Source organism: Siphateles boraxobius, unplaced genomic scaffold (assembly GCF_051911475.1).
Source record: "Siphateles boraxobius isolate OS27281-9 unplaced genomic scaffold, OSU_SipBor_1 26, whole genome shotgun sequence".
Classification (NCBI taxonomy): Eukaryota; Metazoa; Chordata; class Actinopteri; order Cypriniformes; family Leuciscidae; genus Siphateles; species Siphateles boraxobius.
The window spans coordinates 19,713,303-19,740,706 of NW_027508876.1; the positions used below are offsets into that span (position 1 = coordinate 19,713,303).

General features: G+C 42.6%; 1 protein-coding gene across 4 annotated transcripts in view; it reads right to left on the reverse strand.

Annotated features, from left to right (window-relative positions):
- ctnnd2a (catenin (cadherin-associated protein), delta 2a) overlaps nt 1-27,404 on the reverse strand; it is a 329,118-nt gene that overhangs the window by 285,695 nt on the left and 16,019 nt on the right. For 3 of the 4 annotated variants that reach the window (XM_077244713.1, XM_077244712.1, XM_077244716.1), the window contains exon 2: nt 13,543-13,676. In XM_077244713.1, the coding sequence (XP_077100828.1) occupies nt 13,543-13,671 (129 nt within the window). In that variant the 5' untranslated portion in view covers nt 13,672-13,676. Of the gene's footprint in view, nt 1-10,004; nt 10,196-13,542; nt 13,677-27,404 lie in introns of those variants that run through there. The other variant, XM_077244717.1, reaches the window with a different exon arrangement.

Consider the following 27,404-nt stretch of genomic DNA (forward strand, 5'->3'; position numbering starts at 1 on the left):
CACGCAGGGAATTCTGGGAATGTCAATTTACGGGTTTCCAAAAACCAGTCAGTATCTGGTGTGACCATCATTTGCCTCACGCATTGCAACACATCTCCATCAGGTTGTTGATTGTGGCCTGTGGAATGTTGGTCCACTCCTCTTCAATGGCTGTGCGAAAGTTGCAGGATAATGGCAGGACCTGGAACACGCTGTCCTACACACCGATCCAGAGCATCCCAAACATGCTCAATGGGTGACATGTACGGTGAGTATGCTGGCCATGCAAGAACTGGGATGTTTTCAGCTTCCGGGAATTGTGTACAGATCCTTGCAACATGGGCCGTGCATTATAATGCTGCAACATGAGGTGATGGTTGTGGATGAATGGCACAACAATGGGCCTCAAGATCTCGTCACGGTATCTCTGTGCATTCAAAATGTAATCAATAAAATGCACCCGTGTTCGTAGTCCATAACATACGCCTACCCATAACATAACCCCACCGCCACCATGGGCCACTCGTTCCACAACAAACCGCTCACCCACACGATCCCATACACGCTGTCTGCCATCTGCCCTGTACAGTGAAAACTGGTATTCATCCGTGAAGAGAACACCTCTCCAAAGTGCCAGACGCCATAGAATGTGAGCATTTGCCCACTCAAGTCAGTTATGCCGACGAACTACAGTCAGGTTGAGACCCCGATGAGGACGACGAGCATGCAGATGAGCTTCCCTGAGACGGTTTCTGACAGTTTGTGCAGAAACTCTTTGGTTATGCAAACCGATTGTTGCAGCAGCTGTCCGGGTGGCTGGTCTCAATCTTGGAGGTGAAGATGCTGGATGTGGAGGTCCTGGGCTGGTGTGGTTACACGTGGTCTGCGGTTGTGAGGCCGGTTTGATGTATTGCCAAATTCTCTGAAACGCCTTTGGAGACGGCAGCATGCCAATTGCAAGCTGCCTCAAAACTTGCGACATCTGTGGCATTGTGCTGTATGATAAAACTGAACATTTTATAGTGGCCTTGTATTGTGGCCAGCCTAAGGCACACGTGTGCAAAAATCATGCTGTCTAATCAGCATCTTGATATACCACACCTGTGAGGTGGATGGATTATTTCGGCAGAGGAGAAGTACTCACTAACAGATTTAGACAGATTTATGAACAATATTTGAGAGAAATAGGCCTTTTGTGTACATAGAAAAAGACTTAGATCTTTGAGTTGAGCTCATGAAAAATGGGGTAAAAACAAGTGTTGCGTTTATAATTTTGTTCAGTGTATTACAGACACAGTTATTCACTGTATGTATGGAAACTTTCTGTTAAACAAGTTACAGTTTTTCACCGTAGCATTTTTACAGTCTTTTGCCGTTAAAATCACGATAATATTTTTCAGTGTACTCACATCAGATGTTTTCACCAAATACTGCAATACACAAAAAGAAAATGGAATTTTGCATGTCAGTCTACAGATGATGCAGACAACAAACAGATAATGATGAATCAGTGATTGCATCCTCAAAGAAGCATTATCCTCTGATAACATCAAAATTTGTTAGATGATGTTGATGATGAGAGAATCTCTTTAAGGGTAAAATATATGAGCAAATGAAAGGATTGCACCATGAAGCCAAACACAAAGTTGACACTGCATTTGCAGATTGCATAATCAACATGCAGCACTTCTTCACTCTGCAGGAGTCTCAACCGACAGTTATTATTTTCACCATGTTGCAGAGAGGCCGTGATGTACAACACTAATGTTTGACAGCCTCTGTCTCTGGATTAACACAAATAGTCTGTCAGCTGTGGAAACTCAAGTTTGGCCTGTTGATACCTCGAATCTAAACTGCGGAAAGATCTGCCAATTCCCCGATGAAGGGCCCCAGGGCTAACAATGCATATGTCCCATACAATCATCTCCAACATGCGTTTTACTGATAACATTCATACGAGCGTATGTTCAAGGGCAGAGTGACAGAACATCTGTCATGTCTACAAATGTCTTTACCATTACAAGCTCATTGCAAACGTATGTAAAACACCCAGTTGTTCTTACCTGCCATATTAAGATGCAAGCGTTTCAATATAGCACGAAACCTTCAACATATGACCGATTCCTGAATTAAGAAATCGTATGAGTGGGTTCTAAAATTTCAGTGAATCACAACGTGGTGACAGAGTGATCAGTGTAGTCTGATTCCTGAATGAATAGGGTATTAAATCCATGACATTTCCAAACCGCTGGTCCAATGTATACAGTACATTCCAGAGAACTCGTGTCGGAATTCACTCACTAGTTTTCATTCACTCTCTCAAGTGGACTATATTAGTAGTGATTCCCAAACTAATAACTCTTTTAGATGACTGGTTGTTTTTAGTGAGTCTATTTAGCAATGATATGCATGATTCTAAATGTTTTTAGTGAATCAAAACCATACGTGACCAATATTTTGCCCCTCCTGATGAACAGATGGCATGTTTTGGTTTGTTTCTTTGTTAATCAAACAAATGCTTACAATAACTTATGTTGTCATATTGTAAGATGTAAATAATTGTAGTTACTGAATAGATGTTCATTGTTGTGTTTCATTTTTTCCAGATATTCCTTCCACAAAAAATGCCCTTCTCCCCAAGTTTGTGGTTGAATTTTTTTAAATATATATATATATTTTTGTGACAAGTAGGTCTACTCAAGCAAACAAAGTGAGAAATGCAACACCAGGAAACTTAAACAATTTTCCCCAGAAATGCTGCATTTGTGAGAATTTCTTCTGAAATAATGTACAGAGGAACCGCGGCAAACAGCGTTACCAGGGCAATCTCATTATTGGCTAAAAGGACACAGTGATGAGTAACACCTGGGCTCAGCACCTCTCCCTGCCCCCATCAAGCTTAGCTTCTGCTGTTGCTGTACGTGTAAGTGTGTGTACATGCATGTTTGTGTGTTTGTCGTGTACCTCCACCCCACATAAAGGTCAGTGTGCTCTTTCTGACTGTGGATACAGCTGGTCACTGCAGAAGCTACCAAACACCAATACCACAGATTTTAAATATACAAGATTTCTTGAAATTTGATGTGTCCTTAAGGCATTTGGATGAACAGATTCACTTTAAGGGTACATTTACATGACAGCGATGTACTAAAAATGCACAACAACATTGTCAAAACGATCCCTGTTGAATCACAAGTATCTGCGAAAACGAATAAAAACACTATATTATTCATGTCAAGTCAGTTGTGAGGTCAAACACGACCCGAGATTGATGCTGGGATCGATGCCGGGTTGGGGACCTAGTAACATTGCCGTGTTCAGTCCCAGAACGCGTGTTGTGTGAACAAAAGCCGTAATCAATCCCGTGTCGTAATGATGGCGCTGAAGCCGGGATCGTTCGCCAGCGTGAAACGGTACATAATGCGCTAGTTTATGATCGAATCAGAGAAAAAAATTACAAGCGTGGTTTTTCGAGAGAGAGAAATCGCAACTCATAAGCAAACTATAGACGCTGCTGAGACATTACGTGTCACATCGATGTCACGAGTCTTTACGGGATTTTTACGGGTTGTGTGTGAACGTACTCTCTGATTCTGGAAAATCACTGGCAGTGTGAATGAGCCAAAGCCAAAGTAAAAAAAAAACGGGTCAAATCCCAGGTCACTTTATCTGTGTATTTTCCGGAATCTCTGTGTGAAAGGGGCTTTTGTAAAGAAACACTACTATGCACCTATAGACTCAACACATAATAGACATGTGCACGTGTCACCATTTTCACAAATTCACATTTTTACCATTTTGTATAATGGTATTGTTTTCAAAAACTTGCACTTTGAAACCTGTTTTCAAAAGTTAGCATTTTCAGGCCCCCAAAACACTGTTGTTGTGTAAATTAACGACCAAAACGCATACAAAGTTTTCAGTTTTTAGTTGAAAAAAGTGTCATGTCAAGTAAGTAAGTTACACCTTCATCAAAAATGTTGTGAACAATCATGTTGTGAACGGTCAGTAAATTGAGGTCCATGTCGAACACATCTCTCAGAACAGATTTAACTAAAAGAAAGCAACAGACATTCCCTCAAAACTCAATATAAGGGTTATTACCATATATTTTGGACAGGAACCACTAGTATTGATACATTTAACATTAAAATCGGTAACATTTTATTTTAATATGACAGTTACACAGTACTCAATGCACTTACTTAGCCTGGGTTTCCTCAAGCTGCCTTGCGCGCAGCGCGATTTTATTCACGCTGCTAGGCAGCCTGAATTCCATGGACCAGATTTTCGCCTCAGCGAGGGGACCAATCACAGAACGTGGAGGGAGCAGCAAGACGATAATGACGTCTATGCGACACACCGAAGCAGTTTGTTTATATTTGTTTGTCTGTAGAGTGTCCATATATACCTTCTACCCTCATGTTTGTCTTAAAAAAACGGCAATAGTCGCTGAACGCCATCGTGTACACATAAATCTCTGTACCATCGTCTTCTTCCACGTCTAATTTCTGTCGCTCCACATACGTCATTTGGTATCATTGAAACGATTGGCTATGAGCTACGTACAGGCGCATTTGATAGAGATTCGTAGCACCCAATAAACGGCTCTGGGCATTCGTAAACCAAGCCTCAAATACGAGAAAATGAACATGTGGTTCCCAGACCCACGTCTCAATGAGCAAGCACTTACAAGTAATAACAGTAAATTATGGTCAACAGTAAATTGGATCAAGAAAAAGTTTTATCTGTGACTAGTTTCAGTTTTCATTTCTTGAAATGTCCATACAACATTGTTTAAAAGTTCTGGCTCAGTAACTTTTTTAAAGAAATTACGTTTATACTTTTAATACTTAATACTTTTAATTAGCAAGTATACATTAAATTGGTCAATGGGGACAGTAAAGACATTTATAATGTTAGAACACATTTCTAATCTATTAATCAAATAAAAATGATCACTACTACAATAAATTTTTACAGTACAACTGTTTTCAACACTTTTGTTTTTTCAGCTCCAAATCAGCACTTTATGGATTACAGGAATAAATTACATTTTAACATGTATTAAACAAGAAAACAGCTATTTTAAATTGTAGTAATATTTCACAATATTACCGTTTTTTTGTTTTTGTTTTTTTAATCAAATAACTGCAGCCCTGATGAGAATAGGAGACCTCTTTCAAAAACATTAACATTTTATCAAACACTATTTTCTATATGAAGCTGATTTTGGAATAATACTGATTATAAAAAGTGATATTCAATTTTAATGGGTTTTTAAAAAACAAACAACTTAATTGGTACAAATGTTCTCAATTATTTGTTTTAGCTTTAACAAAGGTAAACAGTTTCCATGTTCCTCCCACATTATAAATGAGTTAATATATAATGGTAAAAAAAGAAAAAAAAGAAAAGTCCCTTCAAGGAAATCATCATATTTGGGATTCTTTTGCCATTAAAAAGACCTTCAACAAAATAAGACGAAGTATGGACTACTTATGAATTCATAGACTGCTATGTGACAGGTGGTTGTAGAGCAGGACCTGAAAAATAAAAGGGCTTGATGACATCAGCTAAAAATATTGTTGTTTCAAAGGAGCTTGAAATCTTTATTATTATTATTATTATTATTATTATTATTATTATTATTTTGTTGAATACAGCACTCTATCAGAAAAGAATATGCATTTCGAAAACAAAAAGTGTCCATTTTGATTTCACATTGAGCATGTTAGACTTTCCAAGTGTCAAGTTGAACTTTAATATGTCTGCCACCTTGTGGCAAGACTCTTTTTTTTGCAAAGCGCTCTTGAAGAACGTCAATGAAGGACATTTTCTGCATGGTCAATTTCTAATTAAGATACAATCAGTTCAATAATGATAGTGTACACAAAACAAGCCAACATCCATAAACAATGTTCTTGATGTCCCACACCACTTTACCTGGTATCCAATATCCAAATGCGCGTGCACACACATTTACAGTTGATTACAATTTCTCAATGGAGTTGATTCTAGGTCAGTGTTCATGCAAACTGTCACCTGTTAAACTTCATTAGCGATTCATTGACAGCGGAGGGTGAATAAACTAAGCGACAGAAAACTAAACAGCACACAAATACAAACACATACAATGGACAGAGCTGCTGAGCCCAGTGTGAGCAAGAGCAACGCAAAGCTGAGCTGTAACCCAGATTAACAGACCGACAGGAGGCTGTAGCTCTGAATAGGACAGCAAACTGGCTGTGCAGTCGAGGCAGACAGGTCGAGATGGGAGGGTGCGGGGTTATTTTCACAGAGGAAACAGCCTGTCCGCTCTCTGGTCCGCTGTAGTGATTCACTAAACACTGACAACATTATGCTGTTCTTCCCTGAGGCCAACCATTACTGACAGGCCCCCGAGGCCTCCAACCGCACACGTGTCTGCTCCATGTGTGACATATTCATTTCTCTTTGTTGCACGAGCGCTCAGTCTCTATTGCTTGTGCTCTCTGCATTACAGAATTTACACGTCTCTCGTCCTTTTGCAAGCATATTCAGTGAGGGACGGAGAGGTTATGTGTGATATAGAAGCAGTGACAGCCTGTGCAGGCAAGCGAGGCCTGTATGACGCAGTTGGTGTGTAACACTGTTTACCAAACAAGGTGTCACTCTCCATGTTCATATAAAACAGAAAAGTCACATTCTGAGATGTTTTGCTTCTGGGTGCATTGCAACGGACACTGTGAAACATGCACATCTTGTTAAAATAAATATTTGCCATGTAGAAACTTCAGATGATACAATAAAGGTAACAACGAGCTCAGAAAAAAAATGGACTTGTCTTTTCTCTAAATAATCGATCTATATTTTTTATTACAGCTGTATTCAGGCAATAATATATTGTGATTATTGTTCTTACAATATTTAATTGATACTGTAGATCTTTGTATCAATAATAGATTATATCATGTTTATGCATTTATTTATTTTTCTATAATTTATTTATTTTCCATTCATTCAATCTATTTATACATTCAGATAGTTGCTGATACCCTGACCTAAGTTTGTATTCCATCCATGCACAATTATTATTGTGCTGTGGAAGCAATATGAATGCATGAATGAAAAAAATAAAATATTCATTCATTTTATTCATTCAATTATTTATTTATTTGTTAATTTATTCAGTCTCTCTTTCTCTCTCTCTCTCTCTCTCTCTCTCTCTCACTCTCTCTCTATATATATATATATATATATATATATATATATTTAAACAAAAACATGATTATTTATTTATTTGCTCATGCAATCTATTTTCATATTTAGATCATCGCCAAAGCCCAGACGTAGAATAAGGCAGAATAATCTGGTAATTATTGTGCTGTGAGAACAATATGAAAGCTTCGAAAAATGACTCTAACTTGTGGAGACGGGCTCAAAGTTAAGCTCTTGCTCAACAATCACATGGCAGGATGCTGGATATTTTCCAGACTGAGAGTCAATGACATTTAGATTTATCTGAGGAAAATACTCTCAGAATTGACTGACACAAGCTTTACTTGCTTCTGCCTCTCTGCTGGTTCCAACTCTGGATGCCCTTTAACATAAACCCTTGAGTACCAACAATGCACCATTTAATATAACAAAAAAGAAGGATAGAATGGTTGAAGCTTCAAACTTAAAGTTTCCTCAGTGGCATTCAACATCTTTTTTAGATTAGTGCTGGATGCTTAAGGACTTGGGTACAGAAAGATTTTACAAAAAGACATTTAGACCAGATCTAAAATTCTAAAATATTGCTAATATCTAATGGAAACCTTTAATGCCAAATTAAAAGTAATATAATACAGGTTACAGCAATAACAGGAAATAAAGACTTCCATTGGAATATGTAGAGATGCATTTGGCTGAACTTTAAATTCAATTTCCATGTCTTTTTTTAAAAAGCATTCTCAAAAGTGGCTGTCGATAATAATCATTAAGGCTGTTCGATTCCGAGTTTTTTTTGGAATCGACTCAGATTCCTGGTTCTGGAATCGATGAATGGAATCCAACGCCTCGGAATTGAGGAATCGATTCTTTTTGGAATCGACTTCCAACACTAAAATGGCTCAAATTCAGTCTGGAATGCCTTTAGACAAAAAATAAATTATCTAAACAAATGTATTTTTTTTATCTTGTTGTACGTTTGCCATGTTTCACTCAACAACGGACGATTATACCACCGACTCTACTATGTTGGAGTCACAAGTGTTTATTTTTAGTCACCTGTAAATCACATTCAATTTGGTGAGTTTCTTCTCAGTAATACGATCCACAGCAGTCTCATGTGAAACAAAGGCACTGATCACAGAAACTCTGCACGGCGTGCCGTTTAATATCAAAATAAAAGCTTGCCTTTCATCTCAGCTTATTCACTGAGACCTGTCCCACGCCCCCACTTACACCGGCACAATTTGGTAGATGCAGCCCCTTCCCAATCAATCTCTTTGAGCGAGCCCTCACATCCAAAATAAGATGGGTTCATTTATAAAATCGCCTAACATGGGCAACTTGATTGGGACACACAACTGCCGCCTCTTGTTGAGATCACACACATCACTTCAAAGAAAACACACAAGACGGATGGTCATTTGCATGACATACATATTTATGAGGCCTCCTTCTCTATCTCACTAAACTCAATACAGATCTTGCGAAGCTCACAGGCAGCCCTGACACAGTCACACATGACACGGATCGCAGAAAGCCACAGAGCCTCGTCTTTTTGAGGGCCCTATATAGGTGACGTGCAGTACGTGAATGCATAACAGGAAGAGCACAACGAATCAGAGATCCGCCGCTGAAGTGCATTACCATTTTGATGGGTGCGGTAATGAGGATGGTGATTACAATGATGGTGCTGTTTATGGTGATTGCTCTCGGGTGTAATCCTACAGGCCCATGCTCAACGTGAATGAGTGGCGGGATGGGCAGGAGGTGGTTGAGAGATCTATTCAGGGGTGGTTGGGGATTTAGATAGGATAGGGGCGGATGGAGGTCATAACAGTGATGCACGCCTAAGAGCACATCAGCCGTCACCAGACACATCACAGAATAACGCTGCTATGATCCACATTCGGTAAGTTACACAAAGATTTAAAATAGCACTAACTGAAATGCCATGGGATGTATAAGATTTGCGACACTTTGTAAACCGTGACAAAATAATAGAAATCTCTTAATCCAGGGTCTTCCAGGGGAAAAGTTCAGAGAAGGATCTGATGACGATAATACAATGAAATATTCATAAATGAAAATGTTGTTTAACAGTTAATAAAACAAATCAATAACAATTATAATAATAATAATAAAAATAAATGAATATTGTTAAACAATATATTGTTAAACAACATTTAATAAAACAATTCAATAATATTAATAATAATAATAATAATAATAGTAATTATTATAATTATAATTATTAATACAATTTAATTAATTTAATTAATTTAATCAATTTGGGCTGTCGACGTTAACATGTTACCGTATGTGATTAATTCAAAATCCTTAAATAATTTAACGCAAATAAATTACGATAGAAATCAGTAATTTTCCGTCAATAAAATACTGTTTATAACTGTAATATTACATAAAATCTTGTTTTAAAGGTTGCCATCGGATGCTCCGCCCACAACCACTGACGGACTGTCCCATATTAGCATATTTCCCATATTAGCATATTTCCACCCTCAGCCATTTGTATACTGTCCACCAAGGCATCACTTTACGTGTCCCGTGTCGACACGCCCCATGGAAGAGAGGGGTGGGGTGAGCAGTTGCTCATTATCATTTAAAGAGAACCATTGAGGAATTTTAACCAAAATATGTTACAAGAATCATACCAACTTGTGGAAAATGAGCATCCGATTGACCCCTTTAAAATAAATAGCCAAACTCCAGGGAAATGTTCAGCCCAATGATCCAGTAAGCAAATTCATTCAAACAATCAGTCCAAAACATGACATGTATGCAAGAGAGGCTGTGATGGATAGACTTACCGTGTTTTCAATGGCATCCTCTGTAAAAAGCTGTATAAAGCTCCTAGATATTTTCCACAGCTCATATTTTCATATTTTCCACAGCTCGTTTTAGTCTACTGAAATTCCTCTGAAAGACATTTTTGCAGTGTTTCAACCCACAGAAGAGATGTATTTCCCTCACACCCTCGCTTTCATTCCCGTTAAAAATCAAAGATGGCGCTGCTGTGAATAAGGTCTATAGAGACTCACGTTGCATTTTCAGTGAATTATTCATTCCAGTTCTGGGTTTGACTTTAAAAAACAAGCTCTGTCATATTCTGGGATTGTTTCTGAAGAGCGCGAGCCCTCAAGCCTCAGAAATACAGACTGAACGGAACGCCAAAACATCCCACCGTTGGCCAGATGATAGTTTACATTTTCGACTGGATAAAGCAAACCAGCGTCTCGCTAATAATGTTTTTTTTATAACTAATCTATATAAATTACATTTATATAGATCAGTAGTTTTGATGGATGAGGATTGCAAGAATTATTTTATTCTATTGTCAACATAGTTGTATACCTCTCTTCGGGTTTATACATCTAACTCTAATAACGGATATAAAAAATAACAATATAGCTACCTTTATGTTCACGTAGGTGGTCCCTTGGAAGGGGATCATTATATTTGGGTGTCAAAAAGTTTGAAAACCTCTGCTTTAACTTATTGTGACAGTGTCAAGATCAGCGACACTCCGGTATAGCAGCTTTCTTTAAAATGTCTGACAATAGGCCTAGATCTAACAGTGTGCAATAATAGCTTATTTAATATTCTTCTGTTACTTCTGTTATTCTACTTTTTTATTTCTTAATCAGAGTATTCAACATGAAAGGCTTTATTACACAGGGACCAGCCCACTGGAATGTGAAGGCCAAGCATGTGCTAGATTTATGAAAGGAGTTGGCATAATGAGGCTTGAACACAGTCTGTGCTTGTCTGAAATTGCTAAGAAATATCTCTCACATCCTCACAATGATATCTCAAGGCTGCAAATATAATGCCTTAATTGCTTGTGTGATCAGAACAGAGCAATATTTTCACTGGAGGGCTTGAAATGAATAAATTGTGCTTTTTCTTCTTGGAAAAAAAATATGCAAGTGGGTTTGATTTCAATGTACAATAATATGCAGTCTTCAGTGTAGGCTAATGTGTTATTTCAAGTCCTTTTTTCTGCTAATTTTGAAGTCAGTTAAAGTATTTCTGTACAAGTGAATTCATTAAATGACAAAATAACATAGGAGTAGACTACAGGAGAACGTTATTTTATTTACTGCGCCACAAAAGATGAGATTTGCCCATAACATTTAAATATGAAAGAATACCCATTTAGGTACCATATAGGTTAATAACCGAGATTCGTTTTTTTTATGTAATGTATCAGTCAATATTAGAGTATTTGTGCAAGTTAATTTGATCTATTTCTATTACCACCCATTTTAAGTTAAGCACAAATAAATGAATTTGAATGAACAAAAACGAAACACTGAAACGTAATATATCAAAAACATCTCGAAATTAGTATCTATTTTTCAGACTTTACACGATTCATTTTCAAAACAATTTTTATATATTTAATTTATTTTGTTGCTGTTTGAAGGTTCAATATACTGTTGAATAATGTAGTACTATTATTTCATATGCCACTATTACAGTGTTAAACACTGCTTTACCAACTTTAAAATAAACTACTTCTCCACGTTCAGAACCAAGAGCAATACCTATAAATTGTGCAAAGATGTTTTACAGGTGGCTTAATGGAGCTAGATGGGGCTTTAGAGAGAGAGGAGAGTCTCCAAACATTACTACTGTATCATTGATTTACACAGCCATCCTCACAGCAAGTGCCTCACAGATATACACAGGTTTATTAATCAAATCTACCATGAAACCCCAGCACTGCATTGTACAGATGCTCAGTTCTGCTCGGTGAAACTGCATCAGCACCTCTGATTTTAATGTAGCTTTTATTAAAGCAGTACATGAAGCCATCAACATTTTGAGGCTTTGATGAGCTAGCCGTCTGTACTCCATGCAACTCAGCGAGAACCCGTTGTGTATGAATAAAACTGATTGCTAATTTCTGTGACGGATTGGGCCGAAGTGCCACCTGCACAATCTTACGGGGCCGTTCCAGGTGGGATGGGAATGGCTGCCTGAACTACATCCATCATCGAGTAAAACACAGGTGGCCTTTTACTGCTGAGCTGGGATTTGGCAAACTAGAAGAATGTAATCAAATACAAATTACATACTATTATATGTTGCATACTGTAGTGTCAATTAAATCATTACCAAGACAGATTCCCAAGGTGTAACAGTTCCGCAGGCTCTGACTTTATGGCATTTTTCTGATTTCCCCCTCCATCTCTCAATTTGCATTCATTGCGGCAACTCTGGATATTTCCTCAGGAAGATTTCCTCAGTTAAAGATTCATCTTCACACAGTCACTTTCCTCCAGCTTACTTTCCCACACCTAATGTCTGTCTAAATATTTCAGTTTTTTTCCTACATCTTTTAGCAGCTGATCTTTGAATGGTTTAATAATGTCACACCTGAGCTTTAACTCAATAACCCTCTGGCCTCTCCAAATCAGTTTTATTATTTAGAATTTATATATATATATTAGACACACCATTGGGGTCAGTATGATTTTTTTTAAATAAAAAAATAATACATTTATACAGCAAGAACATATTAATTTGACAAAAAGTTACAGTATTAAGACATTTATAATGTTACAAATGTCTTCTATTTCAAATGCTGTTGTTTTAAACGTTCTATTCAAGAATCCTGAAAAGTATCATAGTTTCCACAAAAATATTGAGCAGCACAACTGTTTTTAACATTTATAATGATCAGAAATGTTTCTCGGCACCAAATCAGCATATTAGAAGAATTTCTAAAGGATCATGTGGCGCTGAAGACTGAAGTAATGATGCTGAAAATTCAGATTTACCATCACAGGTAACATTTGTTTTAAAATACATAAAAATAGAACATTTTTATTTGTATAATTTTCACAATATTACTGTTTTTACTGTATTTTTGATCAAACAAATGCAGCCTTGGTTAGCATAAAAGACTTAAAATCTTACCTACCCCAAACATTTAAACAGTAGTGTATATGAGAAAAAAGATAGACGGTAAAAATGTACTTTGAGTCTTTGGATATATATCTACATACGATGACATTCTACAAGCCTAAATATAACTATACATGTGTGTAATCTTTTACAACGTTCACTTTAATACCATCCAGTTACCTTTTGACAAGCACTCAATGTCATACAAAATTGTCTTTCTTGCATTTATCATTCCACTTTTAATCGCTGTCTTCCAGAAAGTGTACAGAAAAGGTCTAGCACAGTAGTTAATATGACAAATGTGTGCAGATAACCCCTGTCTCCTGATAAGTCATGGACAGTTCTGCAAAGAATTCAACATTTCCACTGAAAAGGTCTGGCTTTGTGCCCAAAATGTGATTGAAGTACTACAGTGGACATGAAAAGTCCTACCTGCTCTTTCACGGAGGCTAGAATGGCAGAGGTGGTCTCAGTCTCAGATCCATCCCCATTAGGAGCATTCAGTCCTGGGCTGAGCATGGTGGCGTTCTCTGCTTCAGCAGGCTGTTCTGGAACTGGCATGACTTCTGGGGAAAACAAAATATATTTATTAGCAACTCTTCGTCATTGGACTTCAACACGGGTTCTTCAGGGTTCAAACTTGCTGTGCTCACTGAATGCTATTTAAGAGCATGAAAGAAAACGTGTAACGATCCTAAAATGATTAGTTTACAAAGAAGATCTGGTTCTCTAATTCTTAATGTTACTATTTTTACACACTGCATGCTTGATAAAAATGTACTTTCATGTCGTTCCAAACCTATGTGAATTTCTTTCTTCTGTGGAATGCAATATAAGATAATTTGAAGAATGTTGGTAACCAATCAGTTTTGGTACTCATTGACTTCCATTGTATTTTTTGTACATACAATGAAAGTCAACGGGAACCAAACATGTTTGGTTACAAATATTCTTTCAGATTTTTCATTTCATGAACTTAAAATTATAAATATACTGTTTTGATAATGAGTCAATCAGGTAAATTTGAGGATTTATTTAAATGTTGAGAGTCTGAGCCTCCCTCACCTCTTTGGATCTAGATGAAATAAGCAAGTGACGCATTTTAGATTAATAACAGTGAAATCCACCAAATGCAAATAGTCAGGCATTTTCAGTCTAGTCTAATGACTTAGTTATTTAATAAACCCCCATGGTCTGTTTACAGCTGCAAATGAGCAAATGTCAGGATGTAGAAAGATTGATACAACCAAATGAAGCATCTGTATTGATTAGAAACAGATTCCAAATAATAACTGTGCTGGGCATTAGCTGAACTCAGATCAAGATAAATGGTTATGTAGGACAATCTCTGGATATGTTGACACACTCAGTGGCGGCTCGGCCAAGCCTGCCAACTTTGTTCCCTTGTTAATAAAGATGACATGGCTCATCTGACATGACAGCGTGCCTCTGTCTAGCGTTCTGAAAATCAGATTATGCCTCCTTAAACCACCATTTCCACATTGTTTACCTTCCTCCACTCGTCCCTTCACACATGCTCACATAATTCACCCTAAAGCTTCTCAACGCACCCACAAGAATAAAAGACTCATGGAAATAATTCAGAAGTTTACGCAGACATTGTGCAAAGATGTCTTGTGGGTGCTACAACACTCTGATCTGCAAAGCGATACCTGCCATGCAAAGTCCAACTCTTGCACTGATTGAGAATTATTTGTTTGTGACTCACTGACACAATGCAACGTGGAGGACTATGATATTATTAAGCGATCATGTGACTTCAGAAGACTTGGAATCTAGTGCATACGTTATATGAACTATGTTTAAGATATTTTTTATGGTAATTTTGAGTACTTTTGGAAGCTCTCAGGCTCCATTCAGTGTGTTTCTTGTGGATAACAGTGATTCAAAATTTCTGCTTTGTGTCAATAAAACAAATGTATACAGGTTTGGATGGAATGACATGATGAGACTGAGCAAAAAACAATCAGAACTCATGATTCATTTATGACCGAACTATTGCTTTAACACAAGAACTGTTTTTTTGAGCTGTAGTTTTTCCTACTGCCTGCTGTCTTGCAGTTTTTGGCACCTCCTTCTTCATCTTCACATTCTGGCTCAGCAGATTTTTCATTCCAACAAATGTGTGCTGCTGGGTAATGTGTTGCCGCATCTTTCAATGATACAGCTCATTTCATTCACTGCGGTTTGCCCTGGTAAAGGTAATGCTACCATATTCTAAACCCTGGGTACAGTATGAGTGTGGGCAAATGGTGCAATGAAATATCTCTGAGTGGATTGCCTCTGGAGTGGAATGCCCTGTGCCCTTTTTTTCTATAAACAGAGAGGATATTCTCTCTTCGCATACATTAAGCACTAAAACATACTTTATCCAATTAGACCTCAGTCTAAAAGGTCATTTCGGAGTGTAAACACAAGGATAAAAGATAGAAATGATCTACTGAAACACTTACATGTTAGTGCGGCTTCTTTAAAATGATGTGATCGAATTATTCAGTCAGCTAAACACACAAGCACACCGTTTTTTTTGTGTGTGTGTATGGGGGGCGGGGTTTTCTCTGTGAATCAGTGAATAAATATCTCCAATATGGTTGACCAAGTGATAGAAAAGCATCATAATGGTAAAAAAGGATTTATTAGTTTGTTTGTACTGTATGTTTATTATAGTGCCCAATGTTAGCTTAGCAACATACTAACGACACATTTCATTGTAGTCAATTGTAAAACCCGTGTGGAGTGCTAATTGTGTGACGTATGGAGTACCAAGTGTTCCAAATCAATCATTCATAAGCTTTCAAGTTGAGATACAGTTGAAAGAAAAAGAAAAAGAAAAAGAAAAAGAAAGCTACCTATGTAGGGAGTAAGAAGTGAGGCTAGTTTTTGGAACAGAGCTTAAAGTCGTGATTTAACCGTAGCAGTGACAGACTTTTTCAGTATTCAGCATTTCTGCACATCCGAGTGAAAAAATTGTGGGGCGGGGACTTTATTCCATCAGTTGTTGATTGGATGGAAGCAAATCTGAAAGCGAGATTGTAGCTGCGTCCGAAATCGCGTACTTAGGTACTACATTAAAATTTTAACAATATGCGACCGTTTAAAAAGTATGTTCTACATAGTATGAAGGTGCGTAGTATGAATGTAATCCGGAGGTACTACATCCGCCATGTTGTCATTATCATGTGACCTAGCAGCGTCAATTGCGTCCCTTCACCTCCATTCATAAATTCTCTCCTGTGGCCTCATGGGATAGTAAAGTGTCCATTGATTGTGCACTTCAGAATCTCGCCGGAAGTAGTAGGTCATCCAGGGACTTTTCGCCTACTGTTTTTTTAATACTATGTATTCGGGCATACTACTCTGTTGGCGTACTGTTTTTCGTATACTATATAGTAGGCAAGTATTCAATTTCAGATGCAGCATGTGTTTGATTGTAAGAAAGAGGCAGAGTTTAAGTCCAGCAAAAGTCACAAAAGAAGTCGGTTTCACCTGAAGATCAAGTTATTTTGGGAGGAAAAAAATAGAATAGAAAAATTATGCGGCCATTTTTTTTAAATAAAAATAAAAAGTGCATTCACATTTTATGCCAACTTTAGGCACACTCTCTTTTGTTTCGATGCTAAATCTTAATAATTTCTTATAATTTGAGAGTCTAAAACGTTTTCACTCATGTATTCAGAAACAAAGAGATGGTTAACTTTCGGTTAACTAGACTGGACAAAAGCGAAACAGGCCATAAACATTCTCAGTGTGCCAAGAGCTAAGTTGATGCTAAGTTGATGCTAAGTGGGCGTTCTTTATCTGTAAATAGAAGAGGTGAACAAATCATACTAAAAATGATCATCTCCCCCAGCCTCTCTCATCAGGGGTCTCAGATGATACAACATGCTACATGAAAGCAAATCAAATTAGGTTCATGGGTTGCAGCTACTGATTGCATCTAACAAGCTGCTTGATGCCTCATTATGAATTCAGACTGACAACATACATCCATCAGCCCTCCCACCCAAATAACTCCAACCATGTTCAGGGAAAGCCAGAGACCAGAGACCATTCATTTAAAACACACTTGTCAACCCCATAATGTTTAATATATATATATAATATATATATATATGTGAGAGAGAGAGAGAGAGAGAGAGAGAGAGCGAGAGAGAGAGACAGAGAGAGAGAGAGAGAGAGAGAGAGAGAGAGAGAGAGAGAGAGAGAGAGAGAGAGAGAGAGAGAGAGAGAGAGAGAGAGAAATAAGGAAACTAATTTTAAGGATGAATCCAGAAAGACAAGGACGACAAGACAATCAAGGCGGATTAGTTGAACACAGATTAACTTCATAAACTGATGTGCCTTTATAACATGACGGGCACACAAAAGACGGAATTGGAATGAGAAACTCACACATGGAGATAAAAATGGAGAAAGTGAGACTGAGAATCTGGGAGAGGGGCTGGAAATTTTGACAGAAGGTGCAGACAGACCCGTTTTCACCCTGGCTAAAATAAGGCTGCCAGGTTATAACCGTCGATGTGCCTCTGTCTCATCCACGCTTGGCACTTTTACTAGCAAACAATCCGCTGTTGCTCCAGCCTGAACCCGAGAGCAGTTTGGCAGGCCAGTGAATAGGAACTGATTGAGCCTTGGAGTTGTTATCCATCCTCTGTCTGATGGCCAACCTGGCAAGAAAGAGTTAGAAAACGCCGGGAAACAGGCTGCAGGCACAAGAGACAAGGCTTTTGGTATAAGTCTTCTCTAGTCAAGTAAATTTGGTTTATTGTCATTTCTGTCTTGTGAGGCAAGGGAAAAAACTAAATATCATATATTCTCAATATGACAGGTCAATATGATGCTCTGCCTACCTTTATTATTGACATTCCACCAGGATAGTGACTCACCACCCACCTGTGACATCATTTATCTGTCAGGAACACAGTTTATTGCTGATTCTAAATTCTAAACTACCAGTGCAAGCTTGGGTATAGTCAATATAAACATTTACAACCAGGGGTTCAAGCAGTTCAGTAATAATGCAAATGAATTGATCTAAGATAAAGACATTTTGTGGAAGTCTTTACTTTACTGGAAGAACTCTCCAGCCCCGCGCCCCGCTAAACGCCAGGCTAAGCGGCGCTCCTGAGACGGGCTGCTCAGTGATGGTGTCGGTTTTTTCCCAGGAGGTGGTTGCAGGCCCCCTCCTTCCCCCGGCGGAGGGCCGGGGGAGAATCTTTTGTTCTCCCGCTGCCCACCCACGGGTGGGCAGTACCCTATTATGGTCAAAGAAAGAATCAATACACCCATCACTGAGCACACAGAGCCGGTTGACAGTGCGCGACGCCCCCGGGCCTCGCCGCTCTCATCCCCCTCTGTCACAGAGTTCTCGGACCGCAGTGTGTGCCGCCTCCGGGCCTCGCCACTCCCGTCCCCCTCTGTCCCGGAGGGTGCGGGCGACAGTGTGTGCCGTCTCCGGACCTCACCACTCTCGTCCCCCTCTATCGCCAGACCCCTGGCAGAGCAGACCCCCGTGGAACGCTGGTCCTTCCCTGGTCTCCTCTGTCAGGACGCGGAGCATGACCGCGCCCCCGCTCCGGGCCGCTTTGCCACCCTCGCCTGGGCTGGTCACTCCGCTTCGCTGCCCCTCCGGGGGGACGCCTGTGGTTCGTATGACCCCGCTGGTTCAGTATCTGACAGCTTGGTTGGAGCTTCCCAGCCTTTCTCGCTGGGTCGCCAGAACTATCAGGCTCGGCTATGCGATTCAGTTCGCACGGTCTCCTCCCCGCTTCAGGGGAGTTCGCTTCACTATGGTCGGTGGCAATGCCCCTATCATGAGAGCGGAGGTTGCTACCCTGCTGGCGAAGGGTGCAATCGAGACTGTCCCTCCAGCCGAGATGAGGTCAGGGTTTTACAGCCCGTACTTCATTGTCCCCAAGAAATCCGGTGGGTTACGGCCAATCCTGGATCTGCGCGTCTTGAACCGCTCCCTTCACAGGCTGCCGTTCAAGATGCTCACGGCCAAACGCATTTTCGAATGTGTGCGGCCACGGGATTGGTTTGCAGCCATAGACCTGAAGGACGCCTACTTTCATGTCTCCATCTTACCTCGACACAGACCGTTCCTACGGTTTGCTTTCGAGGGGCAGGCATACCAGTACGCGGTTCTCCCCTTCGGGCTAGCCCTGTCTCCTCGCGTCTTCACGAAGATCGTCGAGGCTGCCCTTGTTCCCCTTCGGGAACACGGGGTTCGCATCCTGAACTATCTCGACGACTGGCTGATCCTAGCTCACTCTCGAGACCAGGTTTGCGAACACAGGGATCTTGTGCTTCGGCACCTAGCCCGTCTGGGCCTTCGGGTCAACTGGGAGAAGAGCAAACTCTGCCCCGTGCAGAGGATCTCTTTTCTCGGTATGGAGATCGACTCGGTCGCCATGTCCGCGCAGCTTACGAGCGAGCGCGCACACTCGCTGCTGACTTGCCTTCGACAGTTCGATGGCAAGAGTGCGGTCCCACTGAAATTGTTTCAGAGGCTCCTGGGGCATATGGCATCCGCAGCCGCAGCAACGCCGCTCGGATTGCTTCATATGAGACCGCTTCAGCTGTGGCTTCGCGATCGAGTCCCGAGGTGGGCATGGCATCACGGCACGTTCCGAGTCCCAGTGACTCCGACCTGCCGTCAGTCCTTCACTCCGTGGAGGAACCTCAGCTTTCTACGGGCCGGAGTTCCCCTAGAACGAGTTTCCAGGCATGTTGTTGTCTCCACAGATGCCTCTTCCACGGGTTGGGGCGCCATGTGCAACGGACATGCTGCCGCGGGCTCCTGGACAGGACCCCAGCGCCTTTTGCACGTCAATTGCCTCGAGTTGCTGGCAGTACGCCTTGCCCTGCACCGTTTCCTCACGTTGCTCAGGGGTCAACACGTACTAGTCCGTTCAGACAATACCGCGACTGTAGCGTACATCAACCGTCAGGGTGGTCTACGCTCCCGCCGTATGTCGCAACTCGCACGCCACCTCCTCTTATGGAGTCAGAAGCACCTGAGGTCCCTTCGTGCTATCTACATTCCGGGAGATCGGAACTTTGCAGCCGACGAGCTGTCACGGTTTCGGCCCATCTCCGGCGAATGGAGACTCCATCCCCAGTCGGTTCAGCTGATTTGGGACCAGTTCGGGGACGCACAGATAGATCTGTTTGCCTCTCACGACTCGACCCATTGCGCCCTGTTCTATTCCCTGACCGAGGGCTCTCTCGGCACGGATGCACTGGCGCACAGCTGGCCGCGGGGCCTACGCAAGTATGCGTTTCCCCCAGTGAGCCTTCTCGCACAGACCTTGTGCAAGATCAAGGAGGACGAGGAGCAGCTCATTCTGGTTGCGCCGTATTGGCCCACCCGGACCTGGTTCTCCGAACTGGTGCTCCTCGCGACAGCACCTCCTTGGCCAATTCCTCTGAGGAAGGATCTCCTTTCTCAGAGACGGGGCACCCTTTGGCACCCTCGACCCGATCTCTGGAGGCTCCACGTGTGGCTCCTGGACGGGACGAGGCAGGTTTGAGTACCCTGCCACCAGCGGTGGCGGCTACCATCACTTCCGCTAGAGCATCGTCCACGAGACATGTCTATGCGTTGAAGTGGAACCTCTTCGTCAACTGGTGCTCTTCTCGTCGAGAAGACCCCAGGAGGTGCTCGATCTCTGTCGTGCTTTCCTTCCTGCAAGAGGGGTTGGAGCGAAGGCTGTCTCCCTCCACCCTGAAGGTGTATGTGGCCGCTATCGCCGCATATCACGAAGCAGTTCAAGGTAAGTCTCTGGGGAAGCACGACCTGATCGTCAGGTTCCTGAGAGGAGCGAGGAGACTAAATCCTCCTCGTCCTCCTCTCGTTCCCTCTTGGGACCTCTCAGTGGTCTTAAATGCCCTGCAGAGGGCTCCCTTTGAGCCTCTGCAATCAGTGGAGCTTAAGTTCCTGTCTATGAAGACAGCGCTCCTGGTTGCATTGGCCTCCATCAAGAGGGTAGGGGACCTGCACGCATTCTCCGTTGACGAAGCGTGCCTGGAATTCGGGCCCGGTCACTCTCACGTGATCCTGAGACCCCGGCCTGGATATGTGCCCAAGGTTCCCACCACTCCCTTCCGGGACCAGGTGGTGAACCTGCAAGCGCTGCCCCGGGAGGAGGCAGACCCAGCCTTGGCACTGCTCTGTCCAGTACGCGCTCTCCGCGCTTACGTAGACAGAACGCAGTGTTTCAGGACCTCAGACCAGCTCTTTGTCTGTTATGGTGGGAGACTGAAGGGAAAGGCTCTCTCAAAGCAGAGGTTGTCTCACTGGATAGTGGACGCCATTGCTTTGGCTTACCAACAGCAAGGCCGACCGTGCCCCCTTGGTGTGACAGCCCACTCCACCCGGAGTGTGGCTTCCTCTTGGGCTCTAGCGCATGGCGCCTCGCTGGCAGACATTTGTAGAGCTGCAGGCTGGGCGACACCCAACACATTCGCCAGATTCTATAATCTCCGAGTGGAGCCTGTGTCCTCTCGTGTACTCGCTTCAGTCAGCTAGTACTGGACCCGCTCAGGTGTCTTCGCTTGCTCGCCTTTCCACTCCACGGACTGGATACGTGCGATTATTCCTCAGGTGAGCCTTCCTCTCTGAAGCCCTGAGTTCCTCCAGCACTGTTGATGCTGGCGCCAGTGTCTATTGCCTGGGCGTCGGCTAGGTGCCTCCGTGTGCATGGTTCCTCCCTGAGTAACCCCCACATGTGTATTTCCACTGTAAGCCTCCTTGAGCATGTGTCTTTCCCTTGGCAAGCCATCTTGCCCTCCTGGAGTTGAAAGTTGCCACCCCTCGGGCTGGTCACTCCAGTGTTCCTCCATATGTAGCCCTCCGGCCATATGTGTATCTTAAGTCCTCCCTACGGGTAGGCATGCTGCGGCATATCTCCTCTGAGATATGCTTCCCAGTGTACCTTGGTATTCCTGTGTTAAGTAGGACTCCTTCGTCTGTGCCAGTATCACGACAGGGGGATCAGACTTTTCGCAGGGCACTGGAAGACAGCTGTGAAGGTGGCGTGATTTCACGGGGACCCCCATTCGTCGTCATCCGACGTAACTCGGAGTGACTACGAAAGGGAACGTCTCGGTTACATATGTAACCCTCGTTCCCTGAGTAGGGAACGGAGACGTTACGTCTCCCTGCCACTTCCGCTGTACCGCTGGGTAGACGCCTGAGTTCAGTCTCGGCTCCTCAGCGAAGACATATCTGCATGTTGCCGAGCGTCCTCCTTTTATACCCACGAGGTGGGGCGGAGTTACGCTATGCAAATTCCGCAGACCCATGGCATTTCATCGCCATTGGCTCGTTTTATAATACACGAAGATGATTGGCTTTCTAGGCGAAACCCCCATTCGTCGTCATCCGACGTAACGTCTCCGTTCCCTACTCAGGGAACGAGGGTTACATATGTAACCGAGACGTTTTTTTTTGTTGTTGTTGAGCAAGGTCTTGCAAAAATGCCCCTTTAGCAAACTACTTCCATCCTGAAACAGCATTGAAACTTAAAGACCCCCTGTGGTGAAAATCATGTGGTGTTTTTAATGTGCTTTAAGACAAACTATGTGCAAATTCATAAGTCAACACAATTGCTGAGTATTTTCTCTTTAAAACTTAAATAGATAGAAACATAGATAGTCTCAAAAACGCTGGTGTTCCTTACATCACAAACTACCTTGTAACAAATCACGTCAGCATGTGGGCAGGCTTTAGCATATTATTACCTATGCTGCGAAGCAGGGGAGTCTCAAGAGAAGCCAGGTTATCTATGTATGTTTCTGTTGATATGAAAAATCAGGTAGATTTAGCAATATAGTGAGTAAATTATGTATATTACGATGTTAGGATAAATTTTATGCCTTTCTCCACTGACGTTATGCGTTGTTTTAGAACGCGACTGAGACGGCAAACGGGAAAATGGTTTCTGTAACATTAGCTAACATTTTAGCTGTTTGATAACATCATATGAATTACCGTTGTGTATCCGACGTTGTAAATAGCGATACCATTGAGCAGTGTTTTCTTCAGTTAAGTTAACCGAATAAGTGGAACGCTGAGCTCGAGTGAGTGAGTGGAGGCGGGGATAGTTTGCATATTCATGAAATCTGAGTATACTAAATGAAGCAAGGGTGTAGATTTACATTCAAGCTATTTTAAGTTATAAAGAAATTTCATTTCACAGGAAAAAACATTTAAATATGTCATTTGTGTGATCAAAGATGAATTTTAAGGGATAAAATAATTGACTAAAGGGAGACTTTAAGTGGACTTGGCCTTGCAAAGTCATTTCAAAGGAGGAGTTTTAATTAAATACTTCAACGAGAAGTGTTCTCTTTTTCTTTTGAATAATGTGCAGATTAAATACACAATAAGACCAATGTGTATGAATACACTAACCACATCGATTTTGAGTTAATGTTGACTTCAAACAAGTAATATATTAAATAACAAGAGACGTGAAAATCATCCCAAAAATCAATGAACAGCTCCATGCTTCTCTCAGAACTGCCGTCTTGACAATGGAAACCCAAAGAAATGGGCTGAATGTGTCACTTGATCTCATTCTCTTCCACCTACTCTCCTCTTCCAATCATTTCCCTGCATATTGCGCATGTCTTAGCGTTGGTTCTGGGCAGGAAGTCTGGCAGCCACAATGCCCTCCTTCCCACGCAGCTTGTGAGTTCCGTCCCTGTGTTAATGCTGCAGGAAGCCAGCCAAGCGTCCGCATGCAACAAATAAACAACCCAGAACAAACTAAACAGCGAGAGCAGATCCTGGAAAGAGTCACGCGTCACCCTGCAAAGAGCTACAATCAACCAAAGGAAAAAAGGCGGCAAAATGGTTTCTTCGTCATCACTCTTTTACATAGCAGTCTGGTCACATAAAATGCTGTTCAACACTGTAGTTTTTGTAAGACGTCTTTAGCCTAAGGCATCTGACATGTAATTGCTGTTCCTCTGATATGTGGTCCTTTTCTAAGCCGGCTGTCTGAGCTCATTGTTTAGGCCTGATCCTTTAGTCTTCAAGCTTAGATAAGAAAGTGGCTGATGAGCTAAACTGGGTAACAGAGGATGACACTTTTGTGAATAACACCGTATTAAATGACTTGTTTCACATCATGATGCTGATAAACGTTACATTAAATAAATTAATTATTAAGTAAAGTATATACTATATGTACAGAGTCAGTATTTTTTTTAAGTTAATACTTCTTTAGCAAGGATGCATCAAATTGATCAAATATGACAGTAAAGTTGTTTACATTGTTACAAACATATTTTCCTTTACATTGTTACGAAAATATTAGTTCTCTTACGAGAGTATCTCTCGTACTGCGTAATATCTTACGCTATGGGGAAAACTCTTGTCCACGAGATTTTTTATCCTTTATTTTATCCTTTATCTTAAAATTAAATTATCCTTTAATTTTGATTAATGTAAAACGCTGTGCGGCAGCGTGCAGACATAGGCAAGACGGCTCGCGCGCCTATTGGCTGCCCTGCGGCAACAGCAGCAAGCCTATCGAGAGACGCCCTGCGTGACATCCAATGGGGGCGCTTCGCGCCCATTTCGTCACGTCCCGCCAGAATAGGTGTGGCCTTGGCCTGTAAATACACTCGACAGGCTGATACAAACTGATTTTCATCTCTTCAGCAAAGCACTACTGCATCGCTGGATCCGGAGTGAGAAGCCGCGCCGTCTGATAGTAAGCCTTCTGCGGGACGAGCCTTCGAGCCTGAAGCCGCTGGCCTTCACCTCGCCGCCTTGAGCTTCACCAGCTTCAATCGAGTCGCTCACTGACGGACAGCGGCCGCCGCGCGCCGCCGCTTCCGCCATTAGTGACGACGAGATAGCTGCATCGGTAGAGAAGGGCAGCTATTGCCATGGTGAGTGAGACTCCCGCCCGCTGTAGTGCCGCGCCGCAAAGCGCCGTACTCAGCGGGTCCCCGATCCTTCTCCAGCCGTGAAAGCTCGCAGGTGCGCCCGCCAGCTTCACCAGCTTCAATCGAGTCGCTCACTGACGGACAACGGCCGCCGCGCGCCGCCGCTTCCGCCATTAATGACGACGACATAGCTGCATCTGTAGAGGAGGCCAGCTGATCTATCCCCGCGTCGGACAGTGAGGATTGGGCGAGCTCTGTGGACCTCCCCCTTCTGCCCGCGAGTCGTCAGGGAAACGGGCCAGCATCAAAACCGCGGCTAGCTTTCTTTACGTTATAAGAAAGCTACCCCGCCCCCGCCCCCCGTGGGCATGCGTCACCGGCGAAATGAGGAAAGAGTGTATTTTTAGTCCCGCCGAGGCCGGACCAATCTCCATTTCTCAAACATTTCTCAGCTCCTCTTAGTTTGAGCGGCTGAAAATGTCAATATTGGAGCAATGAGCCTGATGTATAACACGCACGCCTGCAAACAAACGGCAACACACACAAAACTGTGATGACGCTCTATTATGTGGTCGAGCTATTTTAAGCTTTTGTCGTTTCCCCCTGCGGCTCAGTGGCGAAACCTAAAGCCATCGCACGGGAGACCCGTGTTCGATCCCAGCGCTCGCAGCAGATAAAATTTAGTCTCGCCGCGGCCAGACTTGCACTGAAACTTTTCGCTCGTTCAGTTCCAAGAAAATGTGACTGTTCCAGTGTATTTTGCAGTAAACAAGCCGGTACCATGGCCCGCTTGCCTGCACACAAATGCCGTTTCCACGGCAACCCAGAAAAATCATATAAGCAATGTATTTTCTGGTATTCCGGCCACAGCCGATGGTGTTATGAGTGTAATAAAAATGCCCACAGCCCAGTGTTCATTTCTACACACAAACACAGCCCGCCACAGTGCAGGGCTCGCATATATTAAATCGACTCATGTCAATTGTGCATTAAATGTAGTGAATGTGCCCACAACCCAGTGCCCACAAACACTACACACTGCATGTGCCACGTTTTCTGTAAAACGAAACCAACACACATACAGTCAGCTAAGACCCACAGTGTTTAAGTCTCGCCACGGCCAGACTCCACCGAAACCTCTCGCTCGTTCAGTTCCAAACAATGTGACTGTTCCAGTGTATTTCGCAGTAAACAAGCCGGTACCACAGCCCGCTTGCCTGCACATTAACGCCATTTTTACGGCGACCCAGATAAATCCCAAAAAAGAGTGTATTTTCTGGTATTCCGGCCACGGCCGATGGTGTTATGAGTGTTGTAAGAATGCCCACGTCTCAGTGCCCATTCCCACACACAGACACAGCCCGCCACAGTTCAGGGCTAGCACAAATAAAATCGACTCATGCCGATTGTGCAAACGTAGTGAATGTGCCCACGACACAGTGTCCACAAACACTACACGATGCGTGTCCCACGGTTTCTGTAAAAACGAAACCAACACATATTCAGTCAGCGCAAGCCGATGGTGTTTCAGTGCAGTAAATGTGCCCCCTGTCCCGCGCCCATATTCGCTCACAGACACGCTGAACCCTACGGGGTTTGTCCCGCTCGCTCTCTCTCTACAATCTGTCATAGAGAAATCGAGCGCGACCAGGCTGCCTGCCGTGATCGGCGCGCCCCCCGCCTCGCACACTTTAAACACAGTGTTTATGTCTCAGCACACTGAAGCTCTGCAGCCGCCACTATGCCGTGGCCAGAGCCCGGATCTCATTCTGCCTCTAGCTATTCACGCAAATGCGTGGGCAAAGCTTCCCGGGGTATCAGAATGGGTGTTGAACACTATAAAAAGAGGCTATTCGCTACAGTTCGCTCGACGTCCCCGCCGTTACACGGCGCGTGTCGAAACCACGGTAGACAACGAAGTATCTCATCTACTTCGAACCGAAATAGCGAAACTACTGAGCAAAGGGGCCATAGAACCTTAATCTCAGGCTCAGAGCGAAGGGGGTGTATACAGCAGATATTTTCTGGTACCGAAAAAAGACGGGGGTCTCAGACCCATTCTAGATCTGCGACAGTTGACCAAAGCGCTTCTGAAACGCAAGTTCAAAATGCTGACAACCAGCAAAATCCTCGCGCAAGTGCGCCAGGGAGACTGGGTTCATGTCAATAGATCTGAAAGACGCCTATTTCCAAATACAGATTGCGTCACGTCACAGGCGATTTTTGAGATTCGCCTTCGAGGGCCAGGCATATCAATACACAGTCCTACCGTTCGGCCTGTCCCCAGCACCCCGCATATTCACGAAGTGCATGGACGCGGCTCTCGCACCCCTGAGACTTCAGGGCATGCGAATTTTGAACTACTT